Source organism: Panthera leo, chromosome B1 (genome assembly GCF_018350215.1).
Source record: "Panthera leo isolate Ple1 chromosome B1, P.leo_Ple1_pat1.1, whole genome shotgun sequence".
NCBI classification, from domain to species: domain Eukaryota; kingdom Metazoa; phylum Chordata; class Mammalia; order Carnivora; family Felidae; genus Panthera; species Panthera leo.
The window spans coordinates 114099065-114115494 of NC_056682.1; the positions used below are offsets into that span (position 1 = coordinate 114099065).

The 16430-nt window shown below is 39.2% G+C and overlaps 1 protein-coding gene across 1 annotated transcript; it reads right to left on the reverse strand.

Annotated features, from left to right (window-relative positions):
* Positions 1 to 4530: 4530 nt before the first annotated feature.
* RPL34 (ribosomal protein L34) lies at positions 4531 to 9065 on the reverse strand. Its single transcript, XM_042935721.1, has 5 exons — positions 9014 to 9065; positions 7565 to 7638; positions 7382 to 7481; positions 6964 to 7067; positions 4531 to 4655 (listed from the first exon to the last, which is right to left on the reverse strand). The coding sequence occupies exons 2-5, from the start codon at positions 7627 to 7629 to the stop codon at positions 4571 to 4573; spliced, it is 354 nt and encodes a 117-aa protein (XP_042791655.1). The 5' UTR covers positions 7630 to 7638; positions 9014 to 9065; the 3' UTR covers positions 4531 to 4570.
* Positions 9066 to 16430: the final 7365 nt, after the last annotated feature.

Genomic DNA, 16430 nt, shown 5'->3' on the forward strand with positions numbered 1-16430 from the left:
GCATTTACACATGTTGGTGCTTCCGTTTGGAATGTTCACCCTACTTGTCACCCAGCTAAGATCTACTTATCCTAAGATTAAACATCACTTCCTCAGAAAAACCTACTTTAACTCCCCATGAGGTTTCTTTCTTGCCTGTTTCACAACATTGTAGTTTCCCTTTATGATTCTTATCTCAAAGAGTGCAATTAAAAACGTATTTGTATCCTCATTTAACATGGTCTCCCCTATGTGCCATGAGAGCAGGGAAGAGTCTGCTTTGTTGACTACTGTATTACTACTTACTCAACAGCACAATTTCTGGAACATAGTAGTTCCTAATAAATATTTGCTGAGTGAATGAATGAAAGCTAAAGCAAATTGTAACAGAATATAAATGTAGTGGCAAAAATATTTATACAATCTTTTAAATTAACCAGAAACACTTAAGATTTAGTCAAAAGAGTATTGAATGCTAATATTTTGGAAATCAGAAAGCATCTTTTGATATAGAATTATTGTGGGTCTCATCCCTTAAAAAGGACATTCGTGAAGATAGTCTTAACTTTTCTACTCCTGGTTTATAGTAGTGTTTATCACATCTAGTTTTCGTTGTTTAAAGAGATGAAATTTGCACCTTTGCAAGGTTTTTAATTATTTTCCTCTACATTCACACAAATGGACTCAATAAAAGCTTTGTTTTGTATTTTATGAAATCAAATCCCAGAACATTCACGGATCCAAAGCATTAATAAGCTTTTACTACAGAAAAATTTAAAGTATAAATCATTACTAAGTATGTACCAGATATATGTAGAGCTCCTGAACCAACAGCATCATATTTAAGTTGTGACAAGAGACTATAACTTGAGTAATAGCCAATGGCTTGCTGGTAATATTTCATATCCAGCTCCTGAGGAGGGAAACGGACTTTTGTAGCATTTGCTGATTTCCAGGTGTAAATACTCCCACCATGTCAATTTCAAGGCACAAACCTGACATCAATGATGTCCAGAGCTGGAAAGGCACACACTGCTGGCTCTCACAGCCAGAATGGGCTGGCTACACACACTGCTGCTTCTGTTGGTAATATCTGATGATTATAAATTCTGACCAAACCCTTACTCTTAAAAATTCTAAGTAATCCAACTCAGACAAAAACCGTAGCATTTAGCCCTGCTTCACAATCTTATTCTGCAGGAATTGAATATGATTTTAATTGGTGTGATAAGAAATATGGGTTACAGTTAAAGCTGGACATAGTCCGGACTCAAAATTCAGGGAACCCAAGCTCCAAATCATTAAGATAAAAATTCTTTAAGTATGTTATTGCGCTGCTGAAAATAACCTTAAAATTTACTTATTTAAACATATGGAGATTTTCTGCTTTTAAGGGTGGAAGACACCCCTCCCCCATCCTTCTAATAGAATTTATAAGCAATTCCATGGAAGGAGAAATACTAGACTTTGAAAAGAAACCACTGACTACATTCACATGTCTTTTTAAGAACCTGTCAAGAATACTTAAGTCACACACACAGAACTGGATTCAATAAAAGATTCATTTTGCTTTTTACAAAGTTAAAACCCAGAACAGAGCAGAATCCATTTTGGTCACTAGGGCAGTGCTGGTGCTATGTTCGTGCAATTCTAGGCTCTTCTAGATCTACACACAAGACAAACTCGGTCTGCTTGGAGTGTGGGGTGGGAGGAAACTGGACCGGGCAGTATGAGAGGGAGAGATGAAGAGAAGCATTAGCAAAGGGAGGCTGGGAAGCGGTTTGTGGCCAAGAGCTTCAGTGGCTAACCCAACAAAGGTGAAGAAATTGGTCACCAATTAGGCACACTTCATATCATTAGTCGTATAGACATTAGCCTATTTGTGTCCCCCCCCACCAAAAGTCGTTCAACTGAAGCCCTGATCCCCAAAGCGATGGTATGAAAAACGGGGACCTTTGGGAGGTAATTAAATGTTGGAGAGTGAAGCCCTCATAAAGGCATCTGTGCCCTTGTAAGAGACACAAGAGGGCTTATTTCTCTGCTCTCCATCATGTGAGGATACAAGGAGACAGCACTCTGCTAACCAGTAAGAACTAAGAACTGAATCACTAAGAACTGAATCTGTCAGAACCTTGATCTTGCACCTACCAGTTTCCAGAACCTTGAGATAGGTATGTAGTTTAAACCACCCAGTCTATGGTAATTAGTTACAGCAGCCAGAGCAGGTGTCCTGATACCTAGGAAACAGTCCTGTAACCCCAGTAACTAAGCTTAAGGGCTGTACTTCAGTGCCAGCTTATGAATTTAAAAACAATCAGAATAAATAAAATAATCAAATGTATAAGTATGCTCACAAGTATTAAATAGAGCAAAATTGGAAATAGCTTTCATCTTCAAAAGAAAGGGAGTAAATTATGGCACGTAGATTTGACAGCACATGCAGCCACTGCAATCTTTTCAGTTAAGTGGGGAAAAAGGATTGAAAATATATATACATGGTATGCCTCCTATTTTGATTTAAAAGACTCTTAAGTCTAGAAAACAAGATGGGAACATATCAAACTGGCAGATAACCTGTGTACTGAAATTAAAAGGCATTTTTTTCATTCTGTTTTTCCACACTTTCCAAATGGTCTACAAAGACATTTATAAAAGGGAAACGTTTCAAACTTTAAAAAGGCTAAACCATCTGACAAATCCTTTAAAAAGTATGGAACTTCAGTGCTTTAGCTGTCTAAAATTTCTGCCAACCCATTTCTTTTGCTGAAACTTGGGTAGTCCTCGTTGGTCAGTCTTTGCGTTTGGTCAGGTTGTCCTGTGGAACTCTTTGTAGTAGAGGGAAGAGCCCCTACAGGGAAGAACTCCTGGTGGGCTGGCAAATGAGGAGGCTGTCCCCTCACAGCTGGTATGAAAAAGCTACATCTCGAGCCTTTCAGAAACTCAATTCATCTACAAAGCAATCAAATAACTGAATTAAATTTTAAGGCATTGCTTCTGAACGTTAATTTAAGTACTAATTTGTACATTCTTATACCAAACCCACCCCAGGATTACCAAACATGTTGCTGCAGAATACATCAGCCTGAGTCATGGGGAAATGAGAGGTTACTCTACCTCAGAATCCAATGTTTTTCAGTTATATCCCCATCAGAAATCTTATTATGTGATTAAACATTACACAGTGATTCCATTACCCCAGTTGCTCAACAAGCCTTAGGATTGGCAGGTGTTTGGGGAAGCCTAACGGATCTCAATTGTCTGAGACCACGTGGGCAACAGGGGCCTCGGCGATCACTGCTTATGCTGTAGTGTTCACTGGAACAGGCAGTCATTTCATTCCAATCATTAAGTAGACCACTTGCAAAAAACCTGGAAACACTTAAATGACTCTGGGTACTATCGTACAACCTCTGTGCCTCAGTTCCCTCATTTGTAAACTGGGTATAAAGTAGGTGTCACAGAGTGGTTAGAGAGACTACATGAAGGTTAGTTTGAAGTGTTAGCCACCACTAAGGAGATGCTATCAAGTACTGTCGTTAAATTCTTGAGTTCCTATGCAGCTTAACCACTTACTAGCTCTTCTACAAAAATGTTTAAAACCCGTGGTCTGTCAAGAAGTTAACTGGCAGTGTGGCACAATGAGTGTTTAAGAGGCCAGAAAGATTTGTTTTCCTTCCTACAAGGGGAATCATTTATTATAATTAAGAGAAAACATTCCTCTGCATGAGCCATCAAAGTTAAACCACACCAGTACAGTAACATCTAAATTGAAGAAAAGGGTCAGAATTTACAGAATTCTTCTGGCTTCCAGATTTCTTGGCTTGTGCAAATAGCCTGGGGGCTCTGCTCTCTATTTTTCCTTGAGATTCAAAATAAGCTTGACATGATCTGAAAAAATGGTCTTGGAAGGGAATTCAAATGAGCTTATGCATGTAGAATATTAGACAAATACTTGGTACAGTCTGAGCACTGTAATGAGCTATTATTACTGTGTACATACTTATTAAGAGTTGTTAGATACACAGAGCTTCCAAGAATAAATATAACTAAGGCCTGTTATTTTAATTTTCTGGACTGGATTAAAAATCCAATTTAAGTTAGAATTTAAATTTCACTAGACCAGAGACATGAGGTTTTTGTATACGAGTGGAGCTCTTGATTTGCTGAATATGGAGTTCTGAGCTCTCCAAAATAGACCGTTTTTGGTCTGAAGTGAACTAATGAAATGGAGGGTTTAAATACAATGGTGTATAAAAGATTCTATTCCAAATAACTTGTCAATAAACACTGTTTAATTTCCATCCTGAGTTTTGGTGCTGAAGGAGACTGGATGGAAATGATGCAGCGGAATTAAAAGAAACATCCAGATATAACAGCCACTCTTCTCAAACCTCCCCAAGTGTTCTAGAGGTGCTATCAAAAAATTCTACCCATCACTGGCCTCCATTATGGTCTTTCAGTAAAAGCAATCAACTAAAAATCACGGAATCCCAAACACCACATAGAAACCAAACCTGTATACTAACAAATTACAACAGCAATAACAGAAAGCGCCTTTGATTGTTTTATTACTCAAAAAAGCTTCATTTCTTTATTTAGCTTTCTGACTCTGTGCTTGTGCCTTCAACACTTTCACAACGATTTTCTGCTCCTCAATAAGGAATGCACGTTTGATCCTAGAAAGAAAAATAATAAATGAATACAGTTTAAGATAAAACCCACTGATTTAATAGGCAGGAAAAGTACCATAAAAGAATTGAGTAAAGCAATCAGGGAAGATACCTAGAAAAGTAAAGGAAACCCACCAGTATAGACTAAAAACTTAAGATGAAATTAGATGGCCAGAACCGTTTGGCTGGCTCAAAGTCTCCTTTCTACACTGGCAGTTTAAGTAGGATAATCCTTCAATTCTATGCCAATTGTACCTGCCCTCTTCTTCTGAGTCACGAAGGAATTACATATGGGAAACCAAAACGAAGGTTAAAAGCTAATGGCAAGAGGCATTTTATCAAGAGCAAAGTTTCTACAGCCTGGGGTCAACTCTACTACTTACTAGCCGTGTGATCTTGGGCAAGTAACTTTCTCTGTCAAAAGGTACACAAAAAACCTTATACCCATTTCACAGGGTTTTTATGAAGATTAAACTTGGAAGGAGTTGCAGTGTGTGTACTCTGAACCTCCATTTAGAGAGGAAGTACATTTTATCAATCACTATTATTACAGTGCATGGGACCTGGCAAATAGCAGGTACTAACTACCATTCGTTAAAGCAAAGCTACCTCCACAGAGAAAGCACTCAATTCCCACAAAAAACTCCCCATTTATGATCTTTATTTGTAACCCTGGTCATCTAATAATATGGCCTAAAATTCCTGGGATTTTGGACTCCTTCAAATCTCCCCAATGTAATCACATTATAGAAACACAACTGACTGGTGACACTTTTACTCAGGACCCTTACAAATTCCCTAAACTTACTCAAAGATCAGACTCTTGTCAGTGTCACAGCTAATACCAACCTATAGACAACCGGTAGATCTACATCCAAATTTCCAAGAGCTAGGGCCCAAGAATTGGACTTTCAATAAATGTGCCCATGATTATGTATAGCAAGGTCTGGGAACCAAAGACTGGTAAAAGGCCAAACTCCACCAGCTTAAAACTAACACATGACCCTTCCGCCTCCATATATCTTTCCAATCTCATTGCTCATTCTTTCACATTCTTTGCCCTTTCAACCTCTTGACCAACATTTACCTATCATGCAGGTTCCACCTCAAATACCGTTCCCAGAGTCTCAACTACTTGAAAAGTAATTTCTCCTCCAAACTTCAATCATAGTTCAGTTTTCCAGTATTTCATGAAGTTCAATTTACCGTGTATTTGTACTACTGTAACATGTTTACCATCCCCCTACACATTAACTCCTGAAAGGCAGAGGGAACTTGCAAGGTTTGTTGTCAGATTTGGTTTAGAAACCTAGCCTGACCACTTTACACAACTAGCTTTATAAACTGGAGGCATCTAACTCTTCTGAAGCAGCTCTGTAACTTGTGAAGACCAACCAACGTCCTTACAAATCCTCCCAGTCAGGTCTTTAGAGGCAATTCATGTCTATCAGTGAGGCTAAAATCAAGGGTCTCAATAAAACCTAGAACGAATCCCAGTGCTGTTCCTCACTGGCTGTGTGAATTTAACAACAAGCCTTGTTTCCTTCATAGAAAGTAGAACGGTCCCTGATGGACCTTTGACAACGTTTAGCATAAAAACTCCACCGCTCCACTTCTACCTATGCCACTACCAACTCTCACATATCCCAACATCCCAGTCCTCGACCTGGAACACTGTCCTCTCCTCTAACTCACTCCACCAGCCTTTAGGTCTTCATGCAGGTGCCATCGCCTTAGCCTCCACCAAGAGGAAAACCATTCCAAACACTCACCTTTTGTTGAAAGAATGAGGTTACTATCCATCCTGCTGCAGTTTTCGTTCTGGCACATCAAAAGTCTCCCTCCCGGCTCAAAATCCATCAATTCCTACATGTTTTAGGATCGAGCTAAAAGTCTGTCCTTTAAGGGCCTGCGTAACCTGTGACTTCTACCTTTCTTGTCTATCACCTCCTGCAAAGCTCTGCTACAGCCACACTAGAACTATATATAGTTATTCTCTTCCTACACTTTTTAGACCTTCCTCTCTCCATCTACCTGACTGACCAAAAACTAATAGTTTCTTATCTACCTCCTCCACAAAATCAAGGTCATTTTAATTTCTACATCTGCCATAAAGATGCCGCCAAATCTTAATTGATTTAAAGTGAACCAGTATCTTTACTGGTTTGTACAGTATCAATTGCTCCTAGCCTAGGAAGGACTCTAAAATATGCTACTCGTGTTTACATTTCACCAGTCTTCTAATAATCATTAGCATTCAGTGTAACAGACATGCACACACGTTTGAGAAAGCCCATTTAAGAGTGATATTTACCTGTCACGAACACACTTAGCACACATGGAACCACCGTAGGCCCTGCTGACGTGTTTTTTCGTTTTGGACAGCCTCATAAGAACTTTAGGTCTCACAGCACGAACCTGCACAGAGTCAATGTTGCGATTATTTCGTGATGCTTTAACAGAAACAGAAATTGTACTAGATGCGACATATGGCAAGTATAAACACTAAACTAGAACAGGAAATGGTATACTGCTTTATCTGAAAGGCATTTCCCTGTATTTATCACATAGGCTTTAAAAGTCCACGTTCTTGACAGATGTGGATCATGGATGCTTAGTACTTTGCACCCTTCCTAGTGGTGACCTCTCCTTCACTCCATCCCTTACCAAGATGCTAATGCTCCCTAGTTCAATTCTTGTTTACGTTATTCAGAGCAAAAAAGATCACTTACTCCTCGAAGTCGGCCTGGGCACACGCCACACGCAGATTTTGGTGCCTTCCCAACCTTCTTGGTATAAAGGTAAACGATTCTATTACCCGGCGTTCGGGACCTAGAAAGTGAGAGAATAGGGAACAGGTTCAGCATTCTGCAGAGTAAATGACAATATGTATTTCAAATTTTAGAAATACTTACAGCCTAGTTTTGTTAGAGGCTGTATTGTAGGACAGCCTACGACGGTATGTCAAACGCTGGACCATTCTGAATGCCTAAATTAAGAAAGGAATGAAATTGCATTGTAGGAATAATTCAAACCTTACAGCAAAACAGCATCACATAATTTATACGTTCACATATTCTTATATACAATAATCCTTAAAGTATCTTATGAAAAGAATTCCCTATTTTAAAACTACTGAGATTTAAAGGTGCCTGGTAAGAATACTAACAGACCCATGTTTGTTTTCCTTATGGTAATCAATGGTGGCACTTGGTTAAAATTTACCAGATGTATTCCTCAAAACGTCTGATTCTGTTTGGAGTGGTGTCCAGAAAAGTGCTACTAACAGGCAGATTTAAGAAACCCTGTTTTTAAAGGAAAAGCGCACCTGAGCATCTATGCTGAACCCTCACTTGGGCCATCTACTGGCCTATACAGCACAAGGGGCTAGCTTCCTTGTCTCTACATTTTTAGGGAGTTCACACAGCTGTCATTAGTTACAAATGAGAGAAGCTATCCTGCCCAACCTAGTGCAGTGCCTGTCACATGAAAGATGCTCAGGGTTCAGTGTCTTGCCCCAAAGTAGCATGTGTGACAAGCTAAGTGCCAAATAATACTTATTTCTGTATCAAAGAGTCTTTGGATTATGGCATTTTTTTTAAGCAACTGGAAATAACACTGAATGTCACTGAGCAAATCGGTAAGTATGCCTATGAACCGTTTTCTCAGAACTGCTCAAAGTAACATGAAAACGTAAACAAGACTTGAAACCTCATTTTTAACCCCAAACTTTGTAATCATTTCATCACATGCAATGCAAAAGTAAAGAGCCTGCTTTTGTTGTTATAAGGTCTTTACTAACATTACACTGAAACATAACTATGAAGACACCAAAAGCGACCCCGAAGGCCAATGAGATCCAAGAAGCCACCATTCCGTTTATATCTCCAAAACCAAGACCGAAAACTCCCTATTAACATTTTTATCTTCCTTGCTATTGGCCTTGGAAAAGAAAACATTCTGAAACAACGACCCGAACATCATGGTCTCCAGTCCTCCCAAAAACCTGAGAACATCTACTACAGGCGCACTTAACGTGGGCGTTAAAATAGGAAAACGTTCTGCGATTTTGCAGCCTCAATCAGCCGAACCACAACTCGTAGGTCTCCACAAGCGACCTCGACGGCGGCAAAGTTCCAGGTGATGAGCTCCGGCTATTCCCGGCTCGGGAGGGGTGGTCCGGATCGATGGCGCTCTGAAGCTAAAAGCCGGGGGACCTGCTCACCACCAGCTTTCCTCCTGAACCCTTATCCCTATGCCAGTCCAAAAGGCTGCGCCTGAGAAAGCCTGGTTCCTCTAACTCCCCGGATGGCGGCCGATTGTAGAGGGAGTCAGCAACAGGGAAAAGGAAAAAGCAACCATACCTACAGACGCCGTCCCCGGAAGAGGAAAAAGGAAGTACTTGCAAGTTTAAAGGTTAAATAAGACTGCGTCGGACAGGAAGTTACGTCATAACCAGAGCCGCCATGTTGTACGGAAGCCACCTAGCTCCCCTCCATGGGAGGGAATGCATAGCGCCGCCACGTTGTACGGCAACCGACGTGCCGCTTTTCCTTGGGCCCGGATGCAAGTCAGCAGCCCACAAAGCCACACTTAAGATCTTTTGTGAATCGCCCTAGAAACAAATGCAAATGACAAAGGAACTGCAAAGGGCGGAGGTGGGACAAAATCAACTTTTTTCGTTCTTGGGGGCGCTACAACGTATTTATTTAAAGGGCGCCAGCTTTGCAGTTAGACCTGGGTTTAAAACCCAATTCTGACACTTGTTATTAGTTGACCTTTGAGGAGTTGCTGTCTTTAACCTTCCCTTCTTTTTTACTTATCATTCATTCAAAGCACAAGCTTTACAAATTGGATTTAAATCCAGTATCTACTAATTATTAGCTGTGTTACTTTGAGCAAGTCTTTAAATGAGTTATGTCATGATCAAAGGCACAATAAAATTAAAGCACTTAGCACAGGTCTTGTGGAGAGCAAGTGCTCAATAAATGGTGGCTAATCTTACGATTATGTACAAAGAGCTTCACATGAGTGGTAAAATTTGAGCTGGGACTTAAAAATGAGGAGAAAAGGGAACCCCCCTCCCCCGAAATAGCATGTAAAAGTTAACATTAAGTGCCTATGTGTATTTTTCTGAGACCAGAATTCTTAGATTTCTTTATATTGTCAAAGGGATTCGTGACCTCCAAAAAAGTAAAGAGCACTTTGTCTGGACTCTAAGGAAAGATGCTAAAAAGGGCTTTTAAATTTTTATCTGACCTTAGGTTCCCTGCAAACATACTGAGGGTTGCATGCTGGTGTATTGGAGAGTGCTCCTAAAAAAATACATCCCTAGGGAAATGAAGAAGGTAGGAGCAGGGGACCCACAATGTGGTTGCAGCTGAGGCCTCAGCTACTCCAACTAGGAGCTCTGGAATTAGGATGTCTCTCATCGTTGTCCCAAACAGGCAAAGGAGCCAGGCCTTTGTATTCCCAGATCAGAGTCCTTACTCTCTGCATGCCCTCTGACCCTGAGTGCAACAGGTTCTTTCTTTCTCTTTTTTTTTTTTTTTCAAATTTTTATTTTTTAACATTTATTCATTTTTGAGAGACAGAGGGAGAGGGAGACACAATCTGAAGCAGGCTCCAGGCCCTGAACTGTCAGCACAGAGCCCGTTGCAGGACTCAAACTGACGAACCGTGAGATTGTGACCTGAGCTGAAGTCGGATACTTAACCAACTAAACAGCACAGGCGCCCCTCTTTCTTCTTTTTTTTTTTTTTAAGTTTATTTATTTATTTTGAGAGAGACCGAGCACAAACGTGAGTGGGGGAGAGATAGAAGAGAAGTCAGAGAAAATCCCAGGCCGCCTCCGCGCTGCTCCATCTCAAGAACCATGAGATCACGACCTGAGCTGAAACCAAGTCTGACGCTCAACCTACTGAGCCACCTAGGTGCCTGGAGTGAAGCAGTTCCTTGAAGCTGAGAGCAATGTCTAGTGAGGGAGGCAGACGTGAGCCTGCTGCATTGACCCAGAAGAGAGAATTTGAGTAGAGCGTCCCAATATCCATTCAAAGTTCCTTCCAGGTTTCCTGGTCTGACCGTCCTTGAGGTGAGGAAGCAGGCAGGTGACTGAGGGCAGATTGCCTTGTTCATATTAGAGATCTGTCTTGGACTGTGAGTCCTGTTAAGGACATCATGCCTCACGTTTTTGTCACCATACCAAATGGAAGGCTCTGGTTATATCCTTCCCTTTGTTAACTCTTAAAGAGCTGCTTCTCTCCTGACCTAGTCGTGAGTTATTTCCCTCCTTTCCAGTCAGTTTTTGTCCTTCTGGAATCCCTTTCATCTCTGTAGCAAGCAGCAGACAGAGTCATAAGTGGTTTTTGAATGAGTGAACAAATTTACTTGGAATATATTCTCTTTCTTTCTGGAGAGACTGTGCTGGGCTGATGGGTACAACAACAGGAGATGGGAATCCTTAACACGCTGTAGTATGGTTTACTTAAGTTTCCATGCCCTACTCTATCCCAACAGAAAAGAATAGTGGTCTATCATAATTTTCCCTTATTATACTTAACTCAGTTCCATAATGTGACTTTCTTCTCTTTCAATCTGTATTTGCATTTTTCTTGGTCAGTCTTGCCAGAGATATGGACTATTTTATTAAACATTTCGAAGAACCTCATTTGTTTTTATTAATCTTTCTCTCTCTTATTCTCCATTCATTGACTTCTGTGTACTTTTACTAAATATCTTATAAACTTTGTGAAATTGAAATATGATGAACCTACCTCACACTTTTTTTCTGGCTTGAACTGGGAAACTTTGAGGTTTAAAATTCATTTACTTGAAAGACTTTTCAGGAAACTTATTAATTTTAATGTGGCCAAATGTATCTTTTCTGAGTTTGTGCTTTGTGTGTCTTGTTTTAAGTATCCTTTTCTACTCAAAGGTCTATAAGATATTCACCTGTATTTTCTGGCAATTTAAAGTCTTGTTATTGACTCTTTTAGAGTTGTTTTTTGCGTATAGAGTGAGTTAGAGATACAATTTTCTTTCCATTATGTATAATCTTATTTTTTCCAGCTTTGCCTATTGAATAGTACCCTCTTTCCCCACCAATCTGATATGTAAGCTCTGTTGTAAATAGTACTTTGTAGCTCCAAACCTGTGTGGGTCTGTTTCTGTCTCACTATTCTCTTCCACTGGTCACTTTGTCTTTTCTTTATTAGTTTTAGACACTCTAAATTCTTTAGGAGATCTTAACTGCTAGAAGTGCAAATATGTGTTACCTTTCTTTTTTGGGAGGAAAATTCTTGACCTTTTCTCTCTTCCAGTTGCATTTTAGAGTCAGCTACTCTGAATTTTGTTTGCATTTGCATTGATTCTGGATCAATTAGAGGAGAATTAACATTTTTATACTATGAAGTTTTCATAAATGTGAATATAGCATCTCTCAATGTATACTTAAGTCCTCTTTAATGTCCCTTAATAAAGTTTTATAATTTTTCTATAGAGATTTGCATGCTTTGGGTTAGATTAATTTCTAGGTTAATTAAAAGTTGACATTTTCTGATTCTGTTGTGAAAGGTGTCTTTTAAACTATATATTCTCATTTTTTTATTGCTGATATATAGAAATGCAATGGCTTATATATTAATTTGACTTTCAGCTGTCTTAATAAATTCTATTATTTCTACTAATTTGTATGAAGATTCTTTTGGATTTTCTAAGATTTGTTTGAAGTAGTAACTTAAAATCTTCACACATGTCATACATATGTAATTTAATACATTTTCACAAATTGAACACACCTAGATCAAGACACAGCATTATCAGCACTCCAAATGGCTTTTCTATATCCTCCCATTCTTTTCCCCTCTTTCCAGGGATAACCACTATTCAGACTTCCACCCCATAGATAAGTTTTGTCAATTTTTGTACTTCATGTAAATGAAAAATATTTTTTATATCTAGCTTCTTTTGTCAATCTTATGTTTATAATACTCATCTCTATTTTTTTTTTTTAATTTTAATTCTTACTGCTACATAGAATTCCACTGAACGAACATTGTACTATTCTTCTGTTGAAGGGCATTAGGTAGTTTCCAAGTTTGGGCTATTATGAAGAGTGCTTCTATGAACGTGGTTAGTACATGTTTTTTGGCGAAGATAATACATACATTTCAGTTGGGTATAAATGTAGCAGTGGAATTGGTGGGTCACAGAGTATGCATGGTAGGCAGAAGGCTAAGAAGTCTAGGATGGCCCCAGTGACTTCTGTCTCATGGTGTTATTCTCATAATGATGTTATATTACATGGAAGAAGGGATTTTGAAGATGTAATTAAGGTTACTAATCAGTTGACAACAAATGAAGCCAAAATTAGATTTGGGCTGAAGGAATGTTGAAGGACACCAGCAGCTTCTGCTATGCTAAATAAGAATTCAAGGCTGGTGGTTGGTTTTTTCTGTTTTTTGTTTTTGTTTTTTGTTTTTCCTTTCAGTACTTTGAAAGTACCAGTCTGTTGTTTTTTGGTTTGCATGATCTGTTGAAAAGTCAAATTATTCTTATTTTTTCTTTAAAAAAAGTTTGCCTTTTTTTCTCTGTATTTTGGAACATTTTCTCTTTAGATTTGGTTTCCATTAGTTTTACTATGATATACTTAGGCAAGCTTTTCTTCATTTTCTTCATTCATTCAGGAGGTTTGTAGGTTCTTTTATATCTGTATCTTGGTATCCTTCACAAATTTTAAGAAATTCTCAGCCATTATCTGTTCAAATATTATTTCTGCCCCATTCTATTTCTTTCTGGGACTCCAGCTACACACTGTATTCTTATCACTATATCTCTAGGTCTCTCTTCTAGTTATTAGTTGCAATATAGCAAATCATCTCAAACTAGTGGTATAAAATAACAACCATTTTACTCATGGATTCCTTGGGTCAGGAGGTTCTATAGGACATAGTGGGAATGGTTTGTCTTTGCTACATCATGCCTGGTGCCTCAATGAGGGGTAACTTGAATGCTGGAGGCTGGAATCATCTGAATGCTTTTTTACTTAGTGCCTGGATTGGGATACCTTAAAGGCTAAGCTCAGCCTGAGACAGTCCACTAGAGCACCTACATGACCTCTGCATAGGGCTTGGACTTCTCATACATGGCAGTTGGGTTCCAAGAGGAAGTACCTCGGGAGGGAGCATCTAGAAAGTAAGCATTCTAATAGAAACATCAGAAGCTGCATGGCCTTTTATGGCCTAGCCATGGAAAGGCACATAACAACACTTATACCATATTCACAAGCTCAAGGTTCTGGTCACTAATTCCAGCATGGGGGTGGTGAGGAAGGGGTTTCCACACCACCAAGCAAGTCTCTGACACGAGCCAGATGTCCTACAATTCAACTTAATTCCAACACTGTCTACCTGGAGATAGCGTCAGGTCCCACAAGTAAGGGCTCAGGTCTACAAACTGCCTTTCACTTTAGATGCCACTTATGAGTCCAGGTGGTTACCTGTGCTTCCAACCAAGTGGCTATGAAGCAGAAGTTACCACGACTCCCTCTTTGGTTTTGATTAATTTTCCAGAGTGACTTATAGACCTCAGGAAATCCATTTTCTCATTAGATTGCCAATTTATTACAAGAGATATTAAAGGGTACAAATCAGCAACCAGATGAAGACATCCATAGGGTGAGGTCCCCAAAAAAGGATCTTTCATTCCCACGGAGTTTAGGCCCAGGACAGTGGCTCGTGGAAGTGTTCCGTTTCCCCAACCAATCCTGTAATCAAATGGTTGGTTCTTCTGGCAACCACCCCCCAGCTTTAGGCGAGGTCCAAGAATCACTGAGTTAACACAACAAGACTTCACAACTCTTATTACTTAGGAGATTTTAAGGGGTTGACAGCTATGTGTCAGGATGGAAGGAAGATCAAATATATATTTCCAATTTTAAATCACAATATCACAAGCCCACCTAGATTCAAAGGCAGTGGACTTACATCCTTACCTCTTGATGGATAGAGCATCAATAATTGTAGGATCATATTTTATTTTATTTTTGAAAGTTTATTTATTTTGAGAGAGAGGGAGAGAACAAGCCGGGGAGGGGCAGAGAGAGAGAGGAAGACAGAAAATCCCAAGCAGGCGGTCAGCACAGAGCCCAAAGTGGGGTTCCAACTCACTTACCAGGAGATATGACCAGAGCCTAAGCTTAACCGACTGAACCACTCAGGTGCCCTGATACTCAACAGATCTTAATACTTAAAGTATCTTAATAGATACTAAGAAGGAAATTCACAAATTCAGCACTCATTCTTGACATGGTTAAAAAAATTAAAAAATAACTGACAGCTATTTTCTTTATATATATATTTTTTCTTTATATATATATGTATATATATATTTTTTCTTTATATATATGTATATATATATTTTCTTGATATATATGTATACATGTGTATATATATATATGTATATTTATGTATACATGTGTATATATATACATATATATATACATATATATATATATATATATACATATATATATGTATATATATATATATAAAATGTTTATTTTTGAGAGAGAGAGAGAGTGAGTCAGGGAGGGGCAGAGAGAAAGGCAGACAAAAAAATCTGAAGCAGGCTCCAGGCTCTGACCTGTCAGCACAGAGCCCAATGCAGGGTTCGAATTAACAAACTGTGAGATTATGACCTAAGACAAAGTCGGACACTGACTGAGCCACCCAGGTGCTCCATACAGCTATTTTCTTAACACAAGACTTAGTGATGTTTTCCTACTAACATCAGGACCAAAATGGAAATGCCCAGTGGAAATGGATAAGATCAGCCAATGGAAATGGGTAAGAGGCATAAGAATTAGAAAGGAAGAGGGAATATGCCTGGGTAATATACCTGGAAACCCTGCAAAAATTAATTAAAAAGTTAAATACCAATAATATGAGAATTTAGTAAGATAGCAGGATATTAACTAATACACAAAAATTCATAGCCTTCAATAAAAAGAAAACAGTTAAATGGAATAATGGAAAAGAGGATGCCACTTACCTACAGAGGATGCCAAAATACCTACAAATAAACTGGGGATCATGGGTGGCTTTTCTAATTTGCACAAAGCCATCATGGTGTTCTCGTTTCATTGGCTATTTCTCTGCCTCATAGCTACATGGCTTACTCTCACTTGCTCTACCTCTTTGTTCCAGGTCCCTTTTTTGGTGAGGCCTATCCTAACCATCCCACTTAAATTGCTCATTTCTGTCCTTTATTGGCACTCCTAGTCCCCCCCCACTCTTTTTTTTCCCTCCACTCATCACTTTCTAACGTACTATATACATATTATGTCCACTATACCTTGTCTGCCTCCCTTAGAAGTATGCTGCTCAAGTAGGGAGATTTTGCCCTTTAAAACAACCTTTGGGGGGACACCTGGGTGATTCAGTAGGTTAAGTGTCCGACTTTGGCTCAGGTTGTGATCTCGCAGGCTGTGGGTTTGGGCCCCCCGTGGGGCTCTGTACTGACAGCTTGGAGCCTGGAACCTCTTTGGATTCTGTCTCCCTCTCTCGCTACCTCTCCACCACTCATGCTCTGTCTCTCAAAAATGAATGAGCGTTAAAATAAATTCAATAATAAAAATTTTCAATACCTAGAATGGTACTTGGAATGTAGGAAGCACTCAAAATTTTTTTTAAAGTAAATGAATGAGATTGGAGATTGTCAAAGAATGGTGAGAGTGAGCATGTGGACTGGAGCTTCGTATTCAAGAAGAACTTCTACTTAAGA